Source organism: Onychostoma macrolepis, chromosome 09 (assembly GCF_012432095.1).
Source record: "Onychostoma macrolepis isolate SWU-2019 chromosome 09, ASM1243209v1, whole genome shotgun sequence".
NCBI lineage: Eukaryota > Metazoa > Chordata > Actinopteri > Cypriniformes > Cyprinidae > Onychostoma > Onychostoma macrolepis.
In genome coordinates this window covers 24,470,113-24,491,899 of record NC_081163.1, presented here as the reverse complement: position 1 = coordinate 24,491,899, position 21,787 = coordinate 24,470,113, and the positions used below count along the sequence as shown (strand labels likewise).

General features: G+C 36.7%; 1 protein-coding gene across 2 annotated transcripts in view; it reads left to right on the top strand.

Annotated features, from left to right (window-relative positions):
* Positions 1 to 1,948: 1,948 nt before the first annotated feature.
* The window catches only part of kcnj3a (potassium inwardly rectifying channel subfamily J member 3a), a 65,184-nt gene continuing 45,345 nt past the window's right edge, over positions 1,949 to 21,787 (top strand). Inside the window, exons 1-4 of one of the 2 annotated variants that reach the window (XM_058788174.1) lie at positions 1,949 to 2,590; positions 10,225 to 10,893; positions 12,468 to 12,684; positions 19,238 to 19,516. In XM_058788174.1, coding sequence (XP_058644157.1) covers positions 10,231 to 10,893; positions 12,468 to 12,684; positions 19,238 to 19,281 — 924 coding nt within the window. In that variant the 5' untranslated portion in view covers positions 1,949 to 2,590; positions 10,225 to 10,230 and the 3' untranslated portion in view covers positions 19,282 to 19,516. Of the gene's footprint in view, positions 2,591 to 10,224; positions 10,894 to 12,467; positions 12,685 to 19,237; positions 19,517 to 21,787 lie in introns of those variants that run through there. The other variant, XM_058788173.1, reaches the window with a different exon arrangement.

Sequence of the window (21,787 nt, the reverse complement as noted above, 5' to 3'; positions counted from 1 at the left end):
GACACATCTCTTTAGCCAAGCATTCACATAATGCATCTTATAATCTTGTACTGCATTTATATCTGATCAAATGTACATTATAATTCTTTAGATTGGGTTGAACAAATCATTTTTGCTTGAATAGAACAGCAGCTACGCTAATTATGTCTCTATCTGTTTCTCTGATTCTGCCATGGGATGTAACTAGGAATTACTGAAGCGTCAGTCTGGATCCAACCCTTAAAAAGATCTGAGATGACCAAACACCTGAGAAGAGATGATGGCAACACCTCAGAGGACCACGGATGATGCCAACCCTCAGACAACACATAATTACCAAGTTAAGTCTGTCATAACTTAAATATATTGGGTTTCTTCTGTGTGTATCTGTGTATATGTATGCATATATATAGTAGAAACTTAATTTCCTGTAAAGCTGCTTTGCAACGATTGTATTGTAAAAAGCGATATACAAATAAACTTGAATTGAATTGAATTTAATCTTTGTGAGCTCTTTGACGTAAAGACAGCACTCGTATTATTTACTGTTATTACTACTTCCAGTAGAGTCAGTTTCAGTGGTTTTAAAGGAATGTGTCTTGTTTTAAAAAGCACAGATCAATAATCTATATTTATCTTTGAGTGATGGGAGGAGCTGCTCATTTTTCCAGGTGTAGTGGAATGGAAAATGTCTTTTGATTTGTGACACAAGGCATATACACGCACAGACACATAAACGTCCAACAGAAAAACAGATTTAGAGTATAAATATGCTGTTACTGCCTTGATAAATCAGGATGATGTATGTACAATATCATCTATGCCTTCACAAGACATAATAGCAAATGACTTCCTTCTAGAATACATTACTTCGGCTGACTGTCTCACTTAGGTACGATCTAAAGAGCTTTTCTGTTTGGAGAAAGTGTTAAGAATTTTCAATGTGCATCTACATCCTCAGTAAATCAGACTGTCAACACAAATCAAATTAGGCAGGTAGACTACAGTGATATGCCAGGCAGGTGGCTGGTCATCGCTCTCCTTTGATGGGTAAATTACATTTGACATCCACACAAGCTATAAATAGATACACACACATACAACAAGGTGTTTGATCTTGACAAAAGAAATATTATAGCAATTTGACAACAGACAGTAAATCATGCTTTTTCTGTTTGACTCAAAGGTTTGGGGCATTACCGTTTGCTTTGTTGTGTAATCAGAAACCATAATTTGCTGTGCTGTGTGCAAAGAGGGGGGATGCAATTGAACACCCAGATGTTCAGCTGCATTTGAAATAGCCCATGTATGCGTATGTGAGTGTGGCCTTCATTAATACTGTACCATTGAAACTTAGTGATGTATTTGCAATGGATAAAATATTCTGCATCTGCTGTCTTGCGCAGGCTATTTCATTTACTCACTGAACAACTCATTGCTATATAAAACAACATTCACAACACATTTTTAAAACAGTAATGACATATTTTGGAGAGAAAATGAATATGAGACTTAATGTTATTAATCAGGATCTGACTGAAATTTGATCCTTAAGAAGCAAGACTCAGCTAAAGCAACATCTATAATGTGCTGATTAATTATACACAAAGATCAGGGAAATTTATTAAGAAAGGGTCTGTTTTGAATTCATGTTGAATTCAAGCTACTAATTATTGTTTATTCTTTACAACACTGTACATCTCATATGTGGATTGTATCCTATTGTACTGTATGCAGTGTTGTGTATTGCATTGTATTTTTAATGCATACCTTTATACCTTATACTAATGTATAAGGTACAAAGATTGTTTGAGTTATCATGAATAACTGTGAAGTCAAATTCCTTGTAAGTGTAACTTACAAAGTGTAAGCCAATAAACGTGAATTGTGATTGTGAAGTTCCGCCCTCCCCTGGTGAATGATACACTCCTCAGTATCCTGCGAGGGGCTTCAGACGCGGCGAGAGAAACGCTCAGGAGAACTGAAGAGACAAAGAGCTGCCTCGCACACTCACTCTGAGGGTCAGAAGGACGCGACCGTTTGGCCATTTTTGTCTCATTCTCTTGAAACGAGCTCGATACCGCTGGAACGAGTGAGCTTTGGGTTTGGGAAGGAAACCTACTGTAAACCTGGCTGTCTGAGGCGCGTCCGGATGAACTGATAACCATCAGTTTGGCTTTAACACACAGGCTCTTGAGCAACGTAATCTAGTTAAGTTGTATATGTTCTGCTGCTGAGCAAACAGAGGTGGAGAAAAACCTTCCAGGTGTTGAGAAAGCGTGTACGCATCAGTTGTTGCGCAAATCGCTGGACAGAAGGATTCTCTCATCTGTGTTTGGACTGGTCATCTGTGATGAGATTGACGAAAATCATCCACAACTTTGAGCTGGTGTTTGTGAAACTCAAATTAACAGATGAGTGAAGACCGAGCTGCTGGACAGCGCCTGTGGAGAGTTTCCTGCATCTCTGCTTTAGCCCCGACGAGCAAACATGCATCGTTACACCGTTTCAGAAAATAAATAAACGACTGTTACCCTTTAAACTTCGCTTCAGTCTGAAATGCTACGCAGGTAATGAGAAGAGAGGGAAAATCCCTGCACGGTGAAAATCGGTAAGATTGTTGTCTTCTCTTCTTATTCTTCATATTTTAATTAGACCGGGGCTATCCTCACAATTTGTGCTGACTATTTCTCAGGGTAGGCTACTGTAAGTTGAGTTTTGAAAGTCAATATCTGACGATAACACTTTAGTATAGGGACCAATTCTCACTATTAAGTAGTTGGCTGTTTACAGGGCTGCGGAGTAACGAAATCTACATGCAACGGCGTTACGTATTTAAAATACAAAACATGAGTAAAATAACTGTATTTCTTTATAATTACATTTTAAATATGTGGTAATCAAATTACAGTCACATCCGAAAAGTATTTTAGATTACCAAAGTGACTGCTTTGAATTTTAATTTAATTTCTTAATTTAATATAACAGTTTGTGGATTTTAACCAATAAGGCAACCGATTCTCCGTTGAAAAAAAACAACAACAAAAAAACAAAAACAAAAACAAAAACAAACAACAACAATATGCAGCAGTTCATAGCAACTCGTCGTAGTGAGAGTGCAGACGCTCATCATCACGACATAAAAATGGACGACACAACAGAAAGTCATTCGCGTGATGCATTTCTCTCGTGGAAATACAAAGACTATTTTATAAATCTGAAAAAGGACGTACATCTCAGTGCAGTGCAATGCCTACCTGCAACAAAATTTATATCAACATCGAAGGATACAACCTCTAATCTGAAAAAGCATCTTGAGGGAAGTTGGGCAGCACTTTAGAATAATGTTTCTTACTTACTGCATAACTAATAAGGAATTATTGAAGAACTAACAGGTAATTATTCATTACAATTAACTCACTACTGTTAACTACTAAGAAAGAAGTTTTAACTGATCAGTATGTAATGCAATTGTATTATTGTGTTAAGTAACAGTTAGCTAATCAATAACTAATGTATTCTGTCATACCTCCTGAAGAACTACTATTAATTATCTACTAGTTAAGGTTCAATGAAAATAACTATGAAATAACTACTACCGAACAGTTATACGCAAATAGTCACTATATTAATCAGGTTGGGGTCCACAAATCAAGTACTTGAGTAAAAGTACAGATACCCCAATAAAATATTACTCCAGTAAAATTATAAGTAGACCTATTCATTTTCAAAATTACTTGAGTAAAAGGACAAGTACAAAGTACTACTACAGTAGCAACTTTGTTACAGTCCACTACTACTATTATTAGCCTATAATGGAAATTAAATATGCATTTTGTTTGCTGCACACCCAAAAGGACTCATTACTATAATTGTACATAACGAGGGGTGAGAACTAAACGAGTACATAACGAGGGGTGAGAAATAAAGGGCGTAAGTGACATTTTTGGTGAAATTGAAATATATATACTGTATGTATATTATGGCATGCCATTCAGGAAAATTTGAGTATATGGAATGGAATGAAACTTGATTATATGGAATGAAACTTGAATATATTGAATGAAAGTATGAATATATGGAATGAAACTTGAAAATATTGAATGAAAGTATGAATATATGGAATGAAACTTGAATATATTGAATAAAAGTTTGAATATATGGAATGAAACTTGAATATATTGAATGAAAGTTTGAATAGATGGAATGAAACTTAAATATATTGAATGAAAGTATGAATATATGGAATGAAACTTTAATATATTGAATGAAAGTATGAATATATGGAATGAAACCTGAATATATTGAATGAAAGTTTGAATATATGAAATGAAAGTCTGAATATATAGATTAAAAGTTTGAATATATGGAATGAAATTTGAATATATGGAATGAAAATCTGAATATATAGAATAAAAGTTTGAATATATGGGATGAAACTTGAATTGGATGGATGATTGACATTAAAGAGTATGTATTTTGAAACAAGTGAATGGTATCTTACAGGTAAAAAGAAAAAAGGAACATTGCTTGTGTGAACAGTACATTTGTGTAGTTCTGTAGTAATCTGCATCGATGCTATTTTTGTCGACAAATAAAAATGAGACAAAAATTCCCTGTCAGAACTGACGTCCCGTGTGATAGATGTGCACATATGAATTGTAACGTTCTGATCTAACCGCGGGAAAACTCTGCGCTGTTGCATGTTCTACAGGCTCGAACAACAGTGCATCAAGCTGATTCAGAGCGGTTTGCAATAAATGAATAGCACACATTTATGACAGGCAACTGCTTATGAACTAATGCTGATTAATTATAGCGATGTTTACTTTACAATGTTTATATGGTAATGTGTTTTAGACGGTTGTAAGAATGCATATTTTATCTCCCTCATGAACTTGAATGAACAGCCTGCAAATAAGAATTCCGGTGTATTTCGGTCTTGTTTCAGGGATTCCAGTCACAGGAAGGAAAGACTATGGACATTATTTGACATATTATTCAATAAATAGATTTTACTATCAGGATTATTATAGTTAACTAAAGCCATAAAAAGTATGCGTTAGGCCCTGATGAGCACAAAATTTAGCTCTATTTTGTCTTTTTGCACTTGAATTGTCCAAAAACACACACAATTATGTCAAACTGTCAGTTTAGTCATGTATTCAAGTAACAGTTGTGTGATACTTAAATGCTTAATTAATGCATTACAGTTTAACCAAACTCAGTAGATTTTTACAGCCATTATAGGTTACAGCCATATCACCCTGCAGCCCAAGACCGGTTGCCCATGGAAGCTAAGCAGGGCTGAGCCTGGTCAGTACCTGGATGGGAGACCTCCTGGGAAAACTAGGTAGCTGTTGGTAGAGGTGTTAGTGAGACCAGCAGGGGGTGCTCACCCTGTGGTCTGAGTGGGTCCTAACGCCCCAGTATAGGACACTATACTGTCAAAAGAGCACCGTCTTTCGGATGAGATGTTAAACCGAGGTCCTGACTCTCTGTGGTCATTAAAAATCCCATGACACTCATTGTAAAGAGTAGGGGTGTAACCCCGGTGTCCTGGCCAAATTCCTGCCACTGGCCCTTGTCAATCATGGCCTCCTAATAATCCCCATCCACTTGATTGGCTCTATCTCTCTCTCCTTTCCACCTGTAGCTGGTGTGTGGTGAGCACACTGGCGCCGTTGTCCTGTGGCTGCCGTCGCATCATCCAAGTGGATGCTGCACACTGGTGGTGGTTGAGGAGAGACCCCCCCACATGATTGTAAAGCGCTTTGGGTGTATAGCAATACACAATAAAAGCGCTATATAAATGCTTCATTCATTCATTCATTCATAGATTTTAGTCGAACAAATCTACTGTATTTTTAGTCGACTAAAACTAGACTAAAACTAATTACAATTAAAATGACTAAAATATGACTAAAACTATATGGCATTTTAGTCAAAAGACTAAAAGTAAATCAAAATGCTGTCAGAATTAACACTGTGTGAGAAATGTCTGAGATGATGGGATATCAAGATGATGGGATGTACACTCCAAACTGTTTGTATTGTTTGTTTGGTATATGATCAGCTGTTGCCAAAATTTTTAGTTCAACAAAGTATTGGAAAATTTGAAGAAATTATATTTTTAAAGTCATTCAATTCAGAAAACTATCGGTCTGATAACAAGGATAGAACTAGCTACAGTATATTATTATTCATTAAATACTGTCAAATTTGCATTTTAATTCCATACACTGCAAATTTCATTCCATATATTCAAACTTCCATTCAATATATTCAAGTTTCATTCCATATATTTATACTTTCATTCAATATATTCACGTTTCATTCCATATATTCAAGTTTGATTCCATATATTTATACTTTCATTCAATATATTCAAGTTCCATTCCATATATTCAAACTTTCATTCCATATATTCAAGTCCCATTCAATATATTCAAGTTTCATTCCATATATTCATATTTCATTCAATATATTCAGACTTTCATTCCATATATTCAAACTTCCATTCAATATATTCAAGTTCCATTCCATATATTCATAATTTCATTCAATATATTCAATCTTCATATTATAAATACCATAATTTCCTGAACGGCATGCCATATATATATATATATAAAATGAAAGCTCTTGATTCTACTGGCAAAAGTATACTGTCATCCATGAGTGTACACATTTTTATTAGAAAAGATTGAAATCAGTGCACAAAGTCAGATCAACCTATGGTAAATTTTTGTTTTGGCCCTCCTGTAAAGTTGGTGAAATGTCACTTACGCCTTTCTGGTTCTCACCCCTCATGTTTTTGCCTGTATGGTAAATAATTACTTTGTGCGCATGTTCTGTAGGAAATCTGCTTCGGAAAGGAACCCCAACTCAACTGTCTTGCCAAACGGTGGTTTATCAATTAATTAATTAATTTATTTACCGAAACACTGGGATGAAGCTGTTGGGTCATATATTTTTTTGTTTGTTTTTTAGTCTTGGGTGGTTTTTGTATTGTGTTAACGCCTAACCCGTGTATCTTACAAAGTTTATGATTACTTTTATAGGTTTTTTTAGAGTGTAAGTTTGATTCGAGTCAAAATTATGTAGTAATTATTATTTACTAATAGGTTCACTTTAGAATACTGTTTCAGGTTCTAAGTAATTCTTGCGGAATTATCTAATAATTCTGGTAACACTTTAGAAAAAGGGAACACTTGTTAACTATTAACTACGACTTTTCCCTCAATAAATTCCTAATTGGCTGCTTATTAATAGTTAGTGCGGTAGTTGTTAAGATTAGGTATTGGGTAGGATTAGGGATGTAGAATAAGGTCATGTAGAATAAGGCATTAATATGTGCTTAATTACTACTAATACATGGCTAATATTCTATTAATATGCATGCTAATTAGCAACTAGTTAAGAGACCTTAAAATAAAGTGTTACCATAATTCTTTATTAATTACTAATGGCTTCCCAATATTTTCACTTTAGAATAGGCCTACTGTTTCAGGTTCTAAATTAGTCCTGCAGAATTATTTGATAATTCTTTATTAATTACTAATGGGTTCCCTATTTTTTCACTTTAGAATACTGTTTCAGGTTCTAAGTAATTCTTGCGGAATTATCTAATAATTATTTATTAATTACTAATGGGTTTCCAATATTTTCACTTTAGAATAGGCCTACTGTTTCAGGTTCGAAATAAGTCCTGCAGAATTATTTGATAATTATTTATTGATTACTAATGGGTTACCTGTATTTTCACTTTCCCTCAGTCCTTGCCTTACATACAGGAATTGAATTAATGGTAATGTGGTATATGCTGAGGAGGCACACATACAGCATTGTATATAAAATATAAAAACTAAGGTAAGTTCTCAAGGCACTGGAGTGGTGGTGGGGTTCTTATCGTAAGCTGATTTCTTACAAAACACATTCACAAAACAATTCACTACACAGGCAAAACCTCTATAAAATTTATTGCATTTTCATACTACTACTACTACTACTGCTAATAACATTTATATGAAAGGGTCACAACTCAATGTAATTGTGTATGACTGTTCATTAGTAGTTACTTCATAGTTATTTTTCTTGAACCTTGTCTAGTAGATAATTATCAGTAATTCTTCAGGAGGTATGACAGAATACATTAGTTATTGATTAGCTAACTGTTACTTAACACAATCATACAATTCTATTACATACTGTTTAGTTAACACATCTTCCTTAGTATTTAACAGTAGTGAGTTAAGTGTTAATTAATAATTACCTGTTAGTTCTTCAGTAGTTCCGTACTATTTATGCAGAAAGTAAGAAACAGTATTCTAAAGTGTTACCGGAAGTTGTTCTTGATCTTTGAAAAAATTTATCCAGTAACTCGTTTTTCTATTTTCTCATATTTTGAGTGTTGAATGGTTATCATTACGTTTAATATTTCTAAGAATTGAGTTGACAAATGACACGAATTAACCTATAATTCACACTTTGCATTTAGTTAACAGATCCATACAAATCATGCAAGAAATAAAAGTTTATTAAGTCAAACGATAGCTTTGTGTGCTTTACAAATGAACTTGAAGTCTTTGTTCATTCGAAATGTTCAAGAATAGATCATCTTTGGTGCGGTAATGCGATGATTTGATTAGTGAACAGATGATTATTTTGAATCAATCTTTTAAATGAATCATTTCTTTTGTTTAATGAAACCAGTGTGAATGATTCACATTAAAATGGATAGATCTGGGGTATGTTTCCCAAAATCATCGTTGGCGAACTGTGGTTGTTAAATTACATAACTATAACCAAAGTCTCTTTAAGACAAGTCATGTCACTCGGCGGCCATCTTTGAAACGCCCCTCGGGCATCCAAGTGCAGCTCCTATCTCTTTGAATGGGGAAACATCAAATTCTCCAAAACTGTTCACTAAGCTTGCGATTAAATTTCATATTTGAAATCACCAAAGAAATCTGACAACAACTGCATTATAAATGTTGTTTCTTTTGCTCAAATAACATTATAAAAAGCTTATTTTTCAGGCTAGATCAGCCAGTTCGCATGTGCAGTTCTAAGCACACGTCTCAAAACGCTGACTGTTTCTATAGCAACCGGACTTCTAACCGCAGCTGCAGTGACACGTTGACTTTACCGATTAGTGATTGGCTCTTTCAATCAGAAGGTGGGGCTTCCTGCGATTGAGCGGCCATATTGAGCGTTGCATTTTTCCCCCATTCAAAACTATACGAGTGACACGTCTTGGGTATTCTATAGTCTTTGCTATAACGACATTGCGACCATAGTAGCTTTGTGAAATGAGTCCTGTCAATTTTGACTCAGCGATTCTTTTGTGACGACCGCTTCTCCATAGGGAGGATTATGAAGTAATCACTTAAAGTTTGGTCCATTCATTAAACAAATCTGTTGTATAACTTGGAGCCAGTTGGCTACTGTTATGATATGTTTGGTGTGTTTAGATTCGTTTTGAAGCTTGGAATGCAGCATGAAACAGCACGGAATCCCATTCATTGTATTCAAATTGAATTTATATTTATTGGTAGATTTAAATGACATAAAAAATGTTGTTGTTCATAGAAATGCTGTGGAAAACTGATGTTAAAAAAATGCAAAGAAAACACAAATCTTATGACTGGAAGATGTCACTTTTATTTAGAGTGGGAAAACATAAAAATAAGACATCAAGTTAATATGATCCTTTGTGTTACATAGCTTAAGTAATTCAAAGTATTCTAAAGTATTTAGATTAAGTTACTAAACCTAATTATGCATAATTACAAGCAACTAATCTCAAACCTGACCCTAAGTACAGTTTGTAAGGTAATATTATGCACTGCTTATTTGTATATCAGCGACATCCTAAAATGAAGTGTAACCTATAAAGCTACTGTGTAGGCAAAATTCTATGTGAAAACTGACATATCACAGCCTTTCAGTGAAAAAGTACATTGTAATGATGACCTTTGTTGAAATGTAGTGAAATGTTGATGAAATGTACTAAAATGTAGTGTTTTGTGTTCACTTGTTTAATCACCAGCAATTAATGATTTATGAATTATACTAAACAAATAAATAAATAAATGCTGCAGTAGTTACTGAGATAAAGCCTATGTGACTTATGCTTTTGTTTTTACTTATAACATCTTTAACCATTGAAAAGGTCATGACATGTCTAATAGACTGCTAAAATATCAGAGAGTCAAGTTTGCTTTACTTCTGTCTGTGCAGGATAAAATGTCTGCTCTTCGTAAGAAATTTGGAAGCGACTATCAGGTAGTGACCACCACATCTTCCAGCCATCAGAAAGAAAAGAGAAGGAAACGACAACGATTTGTCGACAAGAACGGACGATGCAACGTCCAGCATGGAAACCTGGGTGGGGAGACCAGCAGATATCTTTCAGACTTATTCACAACTTTAGTAGACCTCAAATGGCGATGGAACCTCTTCATCTTCATCCTCACATACACAGTAGCCTGGTTATTCATGGCTTCAATGTGGTGGGTCATCGCATACATCAGAGGGGACCTAAACCGAGTCCACGATGAGAAGTACACACCATGTGTGGCCAACGTCTATAACTTTCCCTCTGCTTTCCTTTTCTTCATTGAGACAGAGGCCACTATAGGATATGGCCACAGATATATCACTGATAAATGTCCAGAAGGAATCATTCTCTTCCTGTTTCAGTCCATCTTGGGCTCCATAGTGGATGCCTTTTTAATAGGCTGTATGTTTATTAAGATGTCTCAACCCAAGAAGAGGGCAGAGACTCTGATGTTTAGTGAAAATGCAGCCATCTCCATGCGCGATGGCAAACTCACGCTAATGTTCAGGGTGGGAAATCTGCGCAACAGCCACATGGTTTCAGCCCAGATCCGGTGTAAATTACTCAAGGTAAGGGTCTGCCTTTTGTCCACTTATAGAGTTTATGGGCTACATTACATTTTTGTGTCCTTGTTACAGTGCAATTATACATTTAAGTACTGAGTAATACCAATTAATTACATGTACCTACTGTATGGTTAGGATGGTGGTTTGGCTTATGTGTACTAATACACTATATTGCCAAAAGTATTGGGTCACCCCCTTCTAATGAACAGGTTTGACTACTTTAGTAATTTCCATGAGTACAAATCTTAATGTTTAAGCATATAATAATATTCTAGGGAATTGTGTGCTTCTAATTTTAAAGCAACAGTTTGGACAGGACCCTTTTCTATTCTAACATGACAATGCCTCTGTGTATAAGGCAAGGTTCAAAAAGAAATGATTGATTTAGTCAGTGTGGAAGAACTTGACTGGTCTGCAGAAAGCCAAGTCCTAATCCAAGCTGAACACCTCTGGTGTGATTTTAAATGCAGATTTTGAGCCAAAAACTCTTTACCAAACACCAATGACTTGTACATACACTATATGGATAAACATATTGGGAAAACCCAGACATAAGTTTGCTTTAAGAATAAACAATGTGGCATAAATGAGTTTGAAGTTCGGTGTTTAAAAAAAAAACACAGAGCAAGTGGATAGAGAACGTGTGACAAATATAATGTAATTTAATAGAAAACTATGTGAATGGTGCTCTATTCCGCGAGTCTGGAGTTTCCTGCTCTGTGCAGCGCAGTGTCATGTGTTAAAATAAACAACACGTGCTGTCAGTGATTTCCGCCTCTAGAGGCCACTCTCATACTGTATATTAATGCCAGCGGACCCTTCTCAACCACTCCAGCAACGGTTGCAAACCGGAAAACTATCGGCATGAATTTTTGCCGATAACCGATAGTTGTGGCAATCAACTATCAGTGCCGATTAATCAGCAAAACCGATGAATCGGTCGACCTCTATCATTTAACCACTCTCATGATGTTCTAAACCCGTCAAGTCCATTTATTTATTTAGCACCTTATTCAATATAGAATGTTTCAAAGCAACTTCACAGTAATAAGCAAGAACATAACAGTATTACTGTTGTAAAGTTATTCAGTTATAAAATGAATACAGTTCAGCTATAAAGCAACTAAAAAAGACAATAGTGTCATTATTCAGCTTAATGTTTTACCCTGCCCTCTGTTGTTCATTAACAGACTCAGCCTGTGATTGGTTGTGAATCATGACATTCTCTCATTTAATTAAAATTGTTCAAATAAAAGAGTGTGAGAAAGAACCTTATTTCACTTAAATGTTAAAGATGTCAATCAGAACAGTGTAAGAGACTGTTGAAAAGTTCATCAGAAAATAGGTTTGCAATCCCAATAGCTGTCATGTTTCAGTTTAGGCTTTGCTGCAGTGTCTTGGTAATTTGTGATTGGTATAAAAATAGCATTGATTTCTTTATTGCATACTTTGAGCTTTAATTTGATGTCCTACCTGTCTGTCCTTTGATGCCTGACTGTCTATCCTCGCAGCTTAATTCACCATACAGTGTCTAAAGCAATTTCTATGCCCCGTCTCCCCTCTTTTCGCTCCTGCAGTCCCGACAGACGCCCGAGGGTGAGTTCCTCCCCCTGGATCAGCTGGAGCTGGATGTGGGCTTTAGCACTGGAGCGGACCAACTCTTTCTTGTGTCACCACTCACAATCTGTCATGTGATCGACACCAAGAGCCCTTTCTATGAGCTCTCACAGCGATCCATGCAGTCAGAACAGTTCGAAATAGTCGTGATTTTGGAGGGTATTGTTGAAACGACCGGTAAGTTATTCTGTCTACTATTTTTAATCATGCATTGTCTTAAGCCTGGATTGCAGTTAAAAGTATTATTTTGATGCGGAGTCAAAAAATCCTCTGAAAGTTATAGGAATGGTTTTAGTTTTAGAATTTTCTGACGATTTACTCATCCTCAGGCCATCCAAGATTTAGATGAGTTTGTTTCTTCATCGGAACAGATTTGGAGAAATTTAATGTTACATCACTTGCTCACCAATGGATCCTCTGATGATAAAATGGCCTCTGAATGGTTGATAAAAAAAAAAAAAATACATCACAATAATCCAGAAGTTATCCACACCACTTCACTACAGTTAACATATTGTGAAGCGGAAAGCTGCATGTTTGTAATAAACAAATGTGGTAACATTTTCCATGGAGCCCATATTTATAATACATTATAAGGGTATTCTTAAGGCATTATTATGAATGCATAATGCATTATAAAAAACCTTATGTTATATCGTCTTATAAATAATCATAACAATTATAATGCTTACGCATTTGTGGTTATAACTTTTAAGATTATGATTATTTATAACACAATGAACACCATATTAAATCTACTTTTACATTTATAATGTACTATATATCTTGGCATTATTTAAGATCCGCATAGTATTTTACTACAATACATCTTGTAAGTAGTTAGGTGTGGAGTGTTATTTGAGTGTTCCCTGTGAGGCTAATATTAATTTTGATGTAAGCTAGTTAATTTCAACTGAAAAAAAAAAAAAAAAAAGCAATGTTTATATGTGTAACGAGGCAGACGAGACGTGAGACGTGCGGATCCAAGTGTAAGCTTTATTTGTAAAACATGGTCAAAATACAGGCAGGGTCGAACAACAGCAAACAGTATCCAGAGGGCTAGACTAGTGCTATCACTAGGAGAGCGATAAATGCAGACAATACTCGGCGATCTGACTAAGCAAGTCCATGGCTTAAGTAAGCTGTGTGATCAGTGCAATCAGCTGTGTGTGTCGTCAGTGCAATGGATGATGGGTATTGTAGTCCGTGGGTGATGTGCAACAGTAGTGTAGTGCAAGAGTCAATTTGATGGAAGGGTGACTTCTGGCGGCTATCGGGCGGAAGGCCACAGACCGAATTCGTGACAGAGCCCCAGGTCCACGTGGAAATGGGAAGACCGGGGACTGAGGCAGAGCAGGACACCCAGGCAGAACCGGCGAAGCAGGAAGCCAGGGTGGAACAGGAGCCCACCCAGGGTGGAGCAGATGACCTCCATGGCGTAGCAGACAGAGCAGGAGCCCACCAGTGCAGAGCAGGAGCCCACCAATGCGGAGCAGACAGGGCAGGAGACCTCCACGGCGGAGCAGACAGGGCAGGAGCCCACTAGTGCGGAACAGACAGAGCAGATGACCTCCACGGCGAAGCAGACAGAGCAGGAACCCACCAGTGTTGAGACAAGGCAGAGGAGCACCACGATGGATCAGGAAGACACAGCAGAGATTGAGACCTAGGAAAAACAGAAACACAAGATACAGAGAGAGCATATATGGTCTCAAGGACCGAGGCAGGGAACACAAGGAGTTCATCAACAGATTCGCTGGTTACAACTGAGCGGGCAGTTAATTCACCATAGAGTTTACTGGTGGAAACTGGGCTAACAAACAGTCCAACATCTGATTCATTGCCTGGAATGGGACAGGAAGACAGTTCAAAATCATGCTCTTTGACTGAAACTGGACAGACAGACAGTTCATTGACAGAACCTTTATAGTTCGCGACGAGGCTCTAGCAGATCAGCTGAGACGTGACGAAGCTCTGGCAGATCAGCTGAGACGTGACATGACTCTGGGTGAACAGCTGTGATTTGACTTGGCTCATGACGATTAACTGTGACTTGACTTGGCTCATGAAGATCAGATGAGAAATGACGGTGCGTTGTTGCGTCCGCCATTTTGTGAGTGCATTCTGGTGCATCTGCCATCTCAGTCACAGACGCGGTGTTGCGTTCCTCTTCCACGACACCCACAGTAAACGACGAGCCAGCACACAGCAAAGCATAGTCTATAAAATCCTTTAAACTAACATTAAACTTTCCTTCAGGTAACCATGACTTTACGGGCTCACTTAGTCCAAAATGAAAAATGTATTTTAATACAACCTCATCAAAAGGTACCTTGTCAAAGAACACACAAAATTGAGTGACGAACTCCTCAATGGATAGACTCCCTTGACGCAGGTCAAGCAGCTGATTGAATGGGTCCATACCTGACCAGGGTCCGTTAGAAAAGCCGCTGGCAGATGAGACGTGCGGATCCAAGAGCAAGCTTTATTTGTAAAACATGGTCAACATACAGGTAGGGTCGAACAACAGCAAACAGTATCCAGAGGGCTAGACAAGAGAGGTAATCCAAAACGTGAGCAATAATCCAGGCAAGACGCGAACAGAGTCCGAAACAGCAAGACAAGGGTTAATCCAAACATACAATAGATGCAGGGCAGGCGGCTGACAGACGAGACGAGACGAGACGAGACGAGATAAACCAGGCAAGGATCAGGACACAGATGAAACAGACTATAAACAAGGTTCGGCTAGACTTAACTTCAGAAAACACAGAATGGCTCCATAAGGTTGCTATCACTAGGAGAGAGATAAATGCAGACAATACTGACTAAGGAAGTCCATGGCTTAAGTAAGCTGTGTGATCAGTACAATCAGCTGTATGATCAGTGCAATCAGCTGTGTGTGTCGTCAGTGCAATGGATGATGGGTATTGTAGTCCGTGGGTGACGTGCAACAGTAGTGTAGTGCAAGAGTCAATTCGATGGAAGGCCACAGACCGAATTCGTGACAATATGTTAGGTTACATTTTATTTTGATGGTCCCCTTAGTCTATTGACTATAAGCAACTTTGCAGCTGCATGTCAGCTAACTCTCATTAGAGCATTAGTAGGCTTAGGTTAAGGTTAGGGTAGGTAGAATATTCACGTACTTGCAAAGTTACTTATAGTCAGTAGAATGTCTGTTTGGGAACCATCAAAATAAAGTGTTAGCATATATTTAGCAGACATACTACTAATACTCCAATGACTGCTAGCTGACATGTAGTTGCAGAGTTACTTAACAGCAGATGTATAAAGGGTACCATCAAAATAATCAAACTGATATTAAAATAAAAATAGTACAAAGCAAATGTGTCATATTACACATTCATCTGATCTGATATCTCATCTTATGGCTGTTTGAGAGAAAACAATTATTACTGTTATTGTTACTATATTTATAAGTGGTCATTGATGGCTTTAAGTAAAGTAGCATAAGAAAGGTGGCAAGATATGAGACTTATAATACATTATAACTATGATAAATATAATCCATTGTAACTTAAGTGGATGCAACGTGTTCACTGTGTGTTATAAATCATCATACTGTTAAAAGCTATAACCACAAATATTATAAATATTATAATACATTAAAACTGTTCTTATGAATATTCATTAGATGATATAACACATTATAAGGTTTTTTATAATGCATTATGCATTCATTATAATACCTTAACAATACCATTACAATTTATTATAAATATGGGTTTCATAGAAAGTGTTACCAAATATGTTTTTAACTTCAAACCTTTTTAACTTCAAATTGAAATTGAAAAGTCATCTCGCCTGAATCAGGAGAGAAATGTGCAAAGACCAAGCACTGTTTACAAGCAGCAGTGCAACAATTTCTATACAAATAAGCAGTGGATTTTAATGTGAGAAGACAACAGGGAATGGACTTCACATTATTCTGAATTAAGGACTGATATTTTGGCCAGCAGAGACCGTTTAACTCACTATTAACTATGACTTTTGCCTCAGTGAACTCCTAATTTGCTGTTTATTAATAGTTAGTAATGTAGTTGTCAAGTTTAGGTACAGTATGGGTAGGATTAAGGGATCTTATATATGGTCATGCAGAATAAGTTATTAACATGTGCTTTCTAAATAATAATAATAAACAGCCAATATGCTAGATTTTATCAGCTGTTTGGACTCTCATTCTGATGGCAACCAGAGGATCCATTGTTGAGCAAGTACTACATTTCTCAAAATCTGTTCTGATGAAGAAACAAACTCATCTACATCTTGGATGGACTGAGGGTGAGTACATTTTCAGGAAGTTTAAATTTTTGGGTGAATTATTCCTTTAAAAATGGTGCAGGGAAAAGGGACACTGTACTTTTTATTCAATTAGAAAGACTACCACATCCTGTTAAGGCGACTTACTAAAACAGAAGTCATGGGGTATCTCACTGGCCTTGAAGTGCAATTGATTGTGTTATATTGATCAGCAATGAAGTGTAATTGTAAACATGCTGTTTGGGGAGGTTGGTAAAACCTGTATGCTGCCAGTGTATATCCCTTAGGATAAAAAGCAACATTTTAAAAATCTTATAGCCTATTTTTTTTAAAGCTCTTTTTAACACAAAGCTCTTTTTTTATAATCATATTCTATTTATTATGGATAAGTTTCATTTTGGAAAATGATCAAGTCTTGTTGGATATTGGGAGGTGGAAATATCACTACAGTTGGCCAGCACTATGAGGTTTTGAACTAACAATGTATAACAAAAATCTTCATGCTACGTGAAGTGCTTTGACATAATCTGTATTGTTAAAAGCGCTATATAAATAAGGGTGACTTGACTTGACTACTGTACAAAGAGAGTATATAAAGGCAGTTAGAAGGGCCTTTAACCCAATTTCTGGTTCAAGAAAACAGACAGTTCCATCCCAAACTCACAAGTTCCATAATTTACCCATTTGATGTTTCCAGAAACCATAACATTGCAAACAGCATTGCAAGGTTGCATGGATGGACCTACAACTCTGCCTCTGTTTATAGAAGCATAGTTTCTGATAGACAAATGCAGTACACATAGATTAATACAAAAAAAAGCAATATAGTGAAAGTATTAACTGTTAATTAGAAATGCACGCCAAGAGGAAATTCCAAGTCTGCTATGAAATAAGAAGTCACTGAAGTCCATCACTTTATTTCCAGCATTTCTGCTGGAGACTCATGTGGCATGAGCACAATACAATGTTAATAACTAATGAAGAGTGAACAGAATCCCAAGACTCTCCAGTTTTCTGGTGGCTTTAACACTGTTTCTATGGCAACCCACTTTGAAAACCCGCAACCCCCTCCTGTGTGTTTCCATGCAGCCTTTGAATGTATGATTATTATGAAGTCCTGGAAAGTGTGTGCAAAGCACTTTTTCCTTAGACAGACAGAGCTAACAGAGGGAGAGGACATGCATCAGACAGAGCACAAAAAGAGGCAGAGAGTGTGATAGTCTGCCTTGATACTGGGTTCCTGTTAAACAGCTCAGGGATACAGAAAATGGGAACTATTGAAAGTTTGTTTCATATTAGAAGTTTCTATGGTCCAAATATAATAAACTCAACCTAAAAAGAAGTATATTATTTCAAAACAGACAAATATCCAGTATTGGCAGTTTAACAGATGTGTTAGTTTTTCATTGTGTCATTTCCACAATTTAAGTCTTTAAATATTTTTAGTGATTAAATATTGAGCAATAAAATGTTGACTTAATTTCAGCACACAGTATGCAGTATGTGTATCTCAAAATATTGGAAGATATTAGTCTATAACACAAATATACATCGGCCAAGCCATACCTTCCCTCTAGGAATTGGAATTTAATGCTGAAACATATTTCAGACAGCCACTATTAAGATTGTGTATGTGAAATAAATGAGGGAACATTCATCAACATCACACCTCACTCCTTTTAGCACTTACAGAGCTTTTTTTTTCAAGGAGAGGTCTATTTTGAGAGCTGCCAGTTCACTCAGCAAATATTCCTGAACAGTTCTGACACAACAACAAAAACGTCAGAGGCAGATTTCTGTGCCCGTCATGGTGATTTGAGAAATTTTGTCAGTGAATGCAGAATCTCTCCAGCAGTCTGAAGCTTTAAAATAAAACTACACAAACTATTTTAAATTTCATGAAAAATCTGTCCAGACATTGAAGGCTGTCACTGATGAAGTCTATACTACAGATGTTCCAGTGAAATCAAGTATTTTTATTTAGGATAAGTTGTCAAGTCAAGTCGAGTCACCTTTATTTATGTAGCGCTTTTAACAAAACAGATTGTGTCAAAGCAACATTCCAATATCAAAATAGGAAAATAGTGTCAACATAGGAAAATAGTATAATGTAAAATGACAAGATTAAACACTCAATTTTCAGTTAAAGGCATTTTATTATTGAATTCAATGATGTCATCATCCAGCTCAGTTCAGTTTAATTAGTATCTGTGCAATCAAGTTGATGATATCGCTGGAAATTAAGTGTCCCCAACTAAGCAAGCCAGATGCAACAGAGGCAAGGAACCGAAACTCCTTGGGAAAAAACCTTGGGAGAAACCAGGCTCAGTTGGGGGGCCAGTTCTCCTCTCGCCAGACAAACCAGCAGTTTGTTCCAACTGCAGCAAAGTCAGATTGTGTAAAGGACTCATTTGGTTCCCGTGGTCTTGTCCCGATGGCTGTCTAGGTGATGATGTCCTCACTGGGGATCTGTCTCTGGGGCTCATCTAGGTGTCCTGATCTCTGCTGACGTTCAGGGCTGTAGAGGTCATCTCTAGGTGCTGATCCACCATCTGATCTGGATACAGACTGGATCGCATGGCTACGGTGATATCGGAATAAGAAAGAAACAGACTAATATTAGCGTAGATGCCATTATTCTTACGATGTAACAAGTACATCGGGTGTTATGGGAAGTGTTCCCGGTTCTGGTTGACCTAATTAATGCAGCCTAACAATCCTTTAATGGATTTGAATATTAGAAGCATATTAGTGTATTATGTGTAAGCCAGGTTAAAGAGATGGGTCTTTAATCTCGATTTTAACTGACAGAGTGTGTCTGCCTCCCGAACAGTGTTAGGTAGATTGTTCCAGAGTTTTGGCGCTAAATAGGAAAAGGATCTGCCGCTCGTAGTTGATTTTGATATTCTAGGTATTATCAAATGGCCAGAGTTTTGAGTAGTAGTGGACATGGAGGACTATAATGCGATAAGAGCTCGCTCAAGTACTGAGGAGCTAAACCATTCAGGGCTTTATAAGTAATTAACAAGATTTTAAAATCTATACAATGTTTAATAGGGAGCCAGTGCAATGTTGACAGAACCGGGCTAATGTGGTCATACTTCCTGGTTCTAGTAAGAACTCTAGCTGCTGCATTTTGGACCATCTGGAGTTTGTTTATTAACTGTGCAGAACAACCACACAATAAAGCATTTCAATAATCTAACCTTGAGATCATAAATGCATGAATTAACATTTATGCATTTGACTTTGAGAGCATAGGTCCCGATTTAGATATATTTTTAAGATGAAAAAATGCAGTTTTACAAATGCTAGAAACGTAGCTGTCAAAGGAAAGATTGCTATTAAATAACACACCTAGGTTCCTAACTGATGACGAAGAATTTACAGAGCAGCCATCAAGTGTTAGACAGTGTTCTAAGTTATTACATGTGGGAGTTTTAGGTCCGATAATTAACACCTCTATTTTTTCAGAATTTAGCCGTAAGAAATTACTCGTCATACAGTTTTTTATATCGACTATGCATTCCGTTAATTTCTTAATATGGTGTGTTTCGCCGGGCCGTGAAGAATTATAGATCTGAGGTCCTAGTACTGAGCCTTGAGGTACTCCATACTGCACTTGTGATCGATATGATACCTCTTCATTCACTGCTACAAATTGATGGCGGTCAGATAAGTACGATTTGACCCATGCTAATACACTTCCACTAATGCCAACAAAATTTTCTAGTCTATTCAAAAGAATGTTGTGGTCGATAGTGTCGAACGCAGCGCTAAGATCCAGTAGTACTAATAGAGAGATACAACCACGATCAGATGATAAGAGCAGGTCATTTGTAACTCTAATGAGAGCAGTCTCAGTACTATGAAACGGTCTAAATCCTGACTGGAAATCATCACTGATACCATTTTTCTCTAAGAAGGAATATAATTGTGAGGATACTACCTTTTCTAGTATCTTTGAAAGAAAAGGGAGATTCGAGATCGGTCTTTAGTTAACTAGATCTTTGGGGTCAAGTTGTGGTTTTTTAATAAGGGGCTTAATAACAGCCAATTTGAAGGTTTTGGGAACATATCCTAATGACAATGACAAATTAATAATAGCCAAAAGAGGATGTATGACTTCTGGAAGCACCTCTTTTAGTAGTTTAGATGGAATAGGGTCTAACATACATGTTGTTGGTTTAGATGATTTAACAAGTTTATACAATTCTTCCTCTCCTATAGTAGAGAATGAGTGGAATTATTCCTTAGGGGATCTATAGTGCACTATCTGATGTGATACTGTAACTGAAATTTTATCTCTAATTGTATTGATCTTGGAAGTAAAATAGTTGGGAAATGTCAACACATGCTGATACTTTATTTTTTGTTAATTTAGCCACTGTATTGAATAAATACCTGGGGTTATGTTTGTTTTCTTCTAAAAGAGACGAAAAGTAATCAGATCTAGCAGTTTTTAATGCTTTTCTTTAGGATAGGGTACTTTCCCGCCAAGCAATACGAAATACCTGTAGTTTTGTTTTCCTCCAGCTGCGCTCCATTTTCGGGGCTGCTCTCTTTAGGGCGCGAGTCTGGACTCTTTTCCTTAATCTTCCTTAAGCGTAAAGGAGCAATCGTATCTAACGTGCTAGAAAAAAAGAGTCCATAGTTTCTGTTACATCATAAAGTTTTTCTGTGCTGTTGGATATGCTGGGGTAAATCAGGAAGATTATTTACAAAGCAGTCTTTTGTGGTAGAAGTGATGGTTCTCCCATACTTGTAGCAATGAGTATAATTTACAGTTTTAACTTCATGGAGTTTACACAAGACTAGATAATGATCTGAGATATCATCACTTTTCTGCAGAATTTCAATACCATTGACATCAATTCCATGTGACAATATATAATCTAGAGTATGATTTTGACAATGAATAGGTCCTGAGACATGTTGTCTAACCCCAATAGAGTTCAGGATATCTATGAATGCTGATCCTAATGCATCTTTTTCA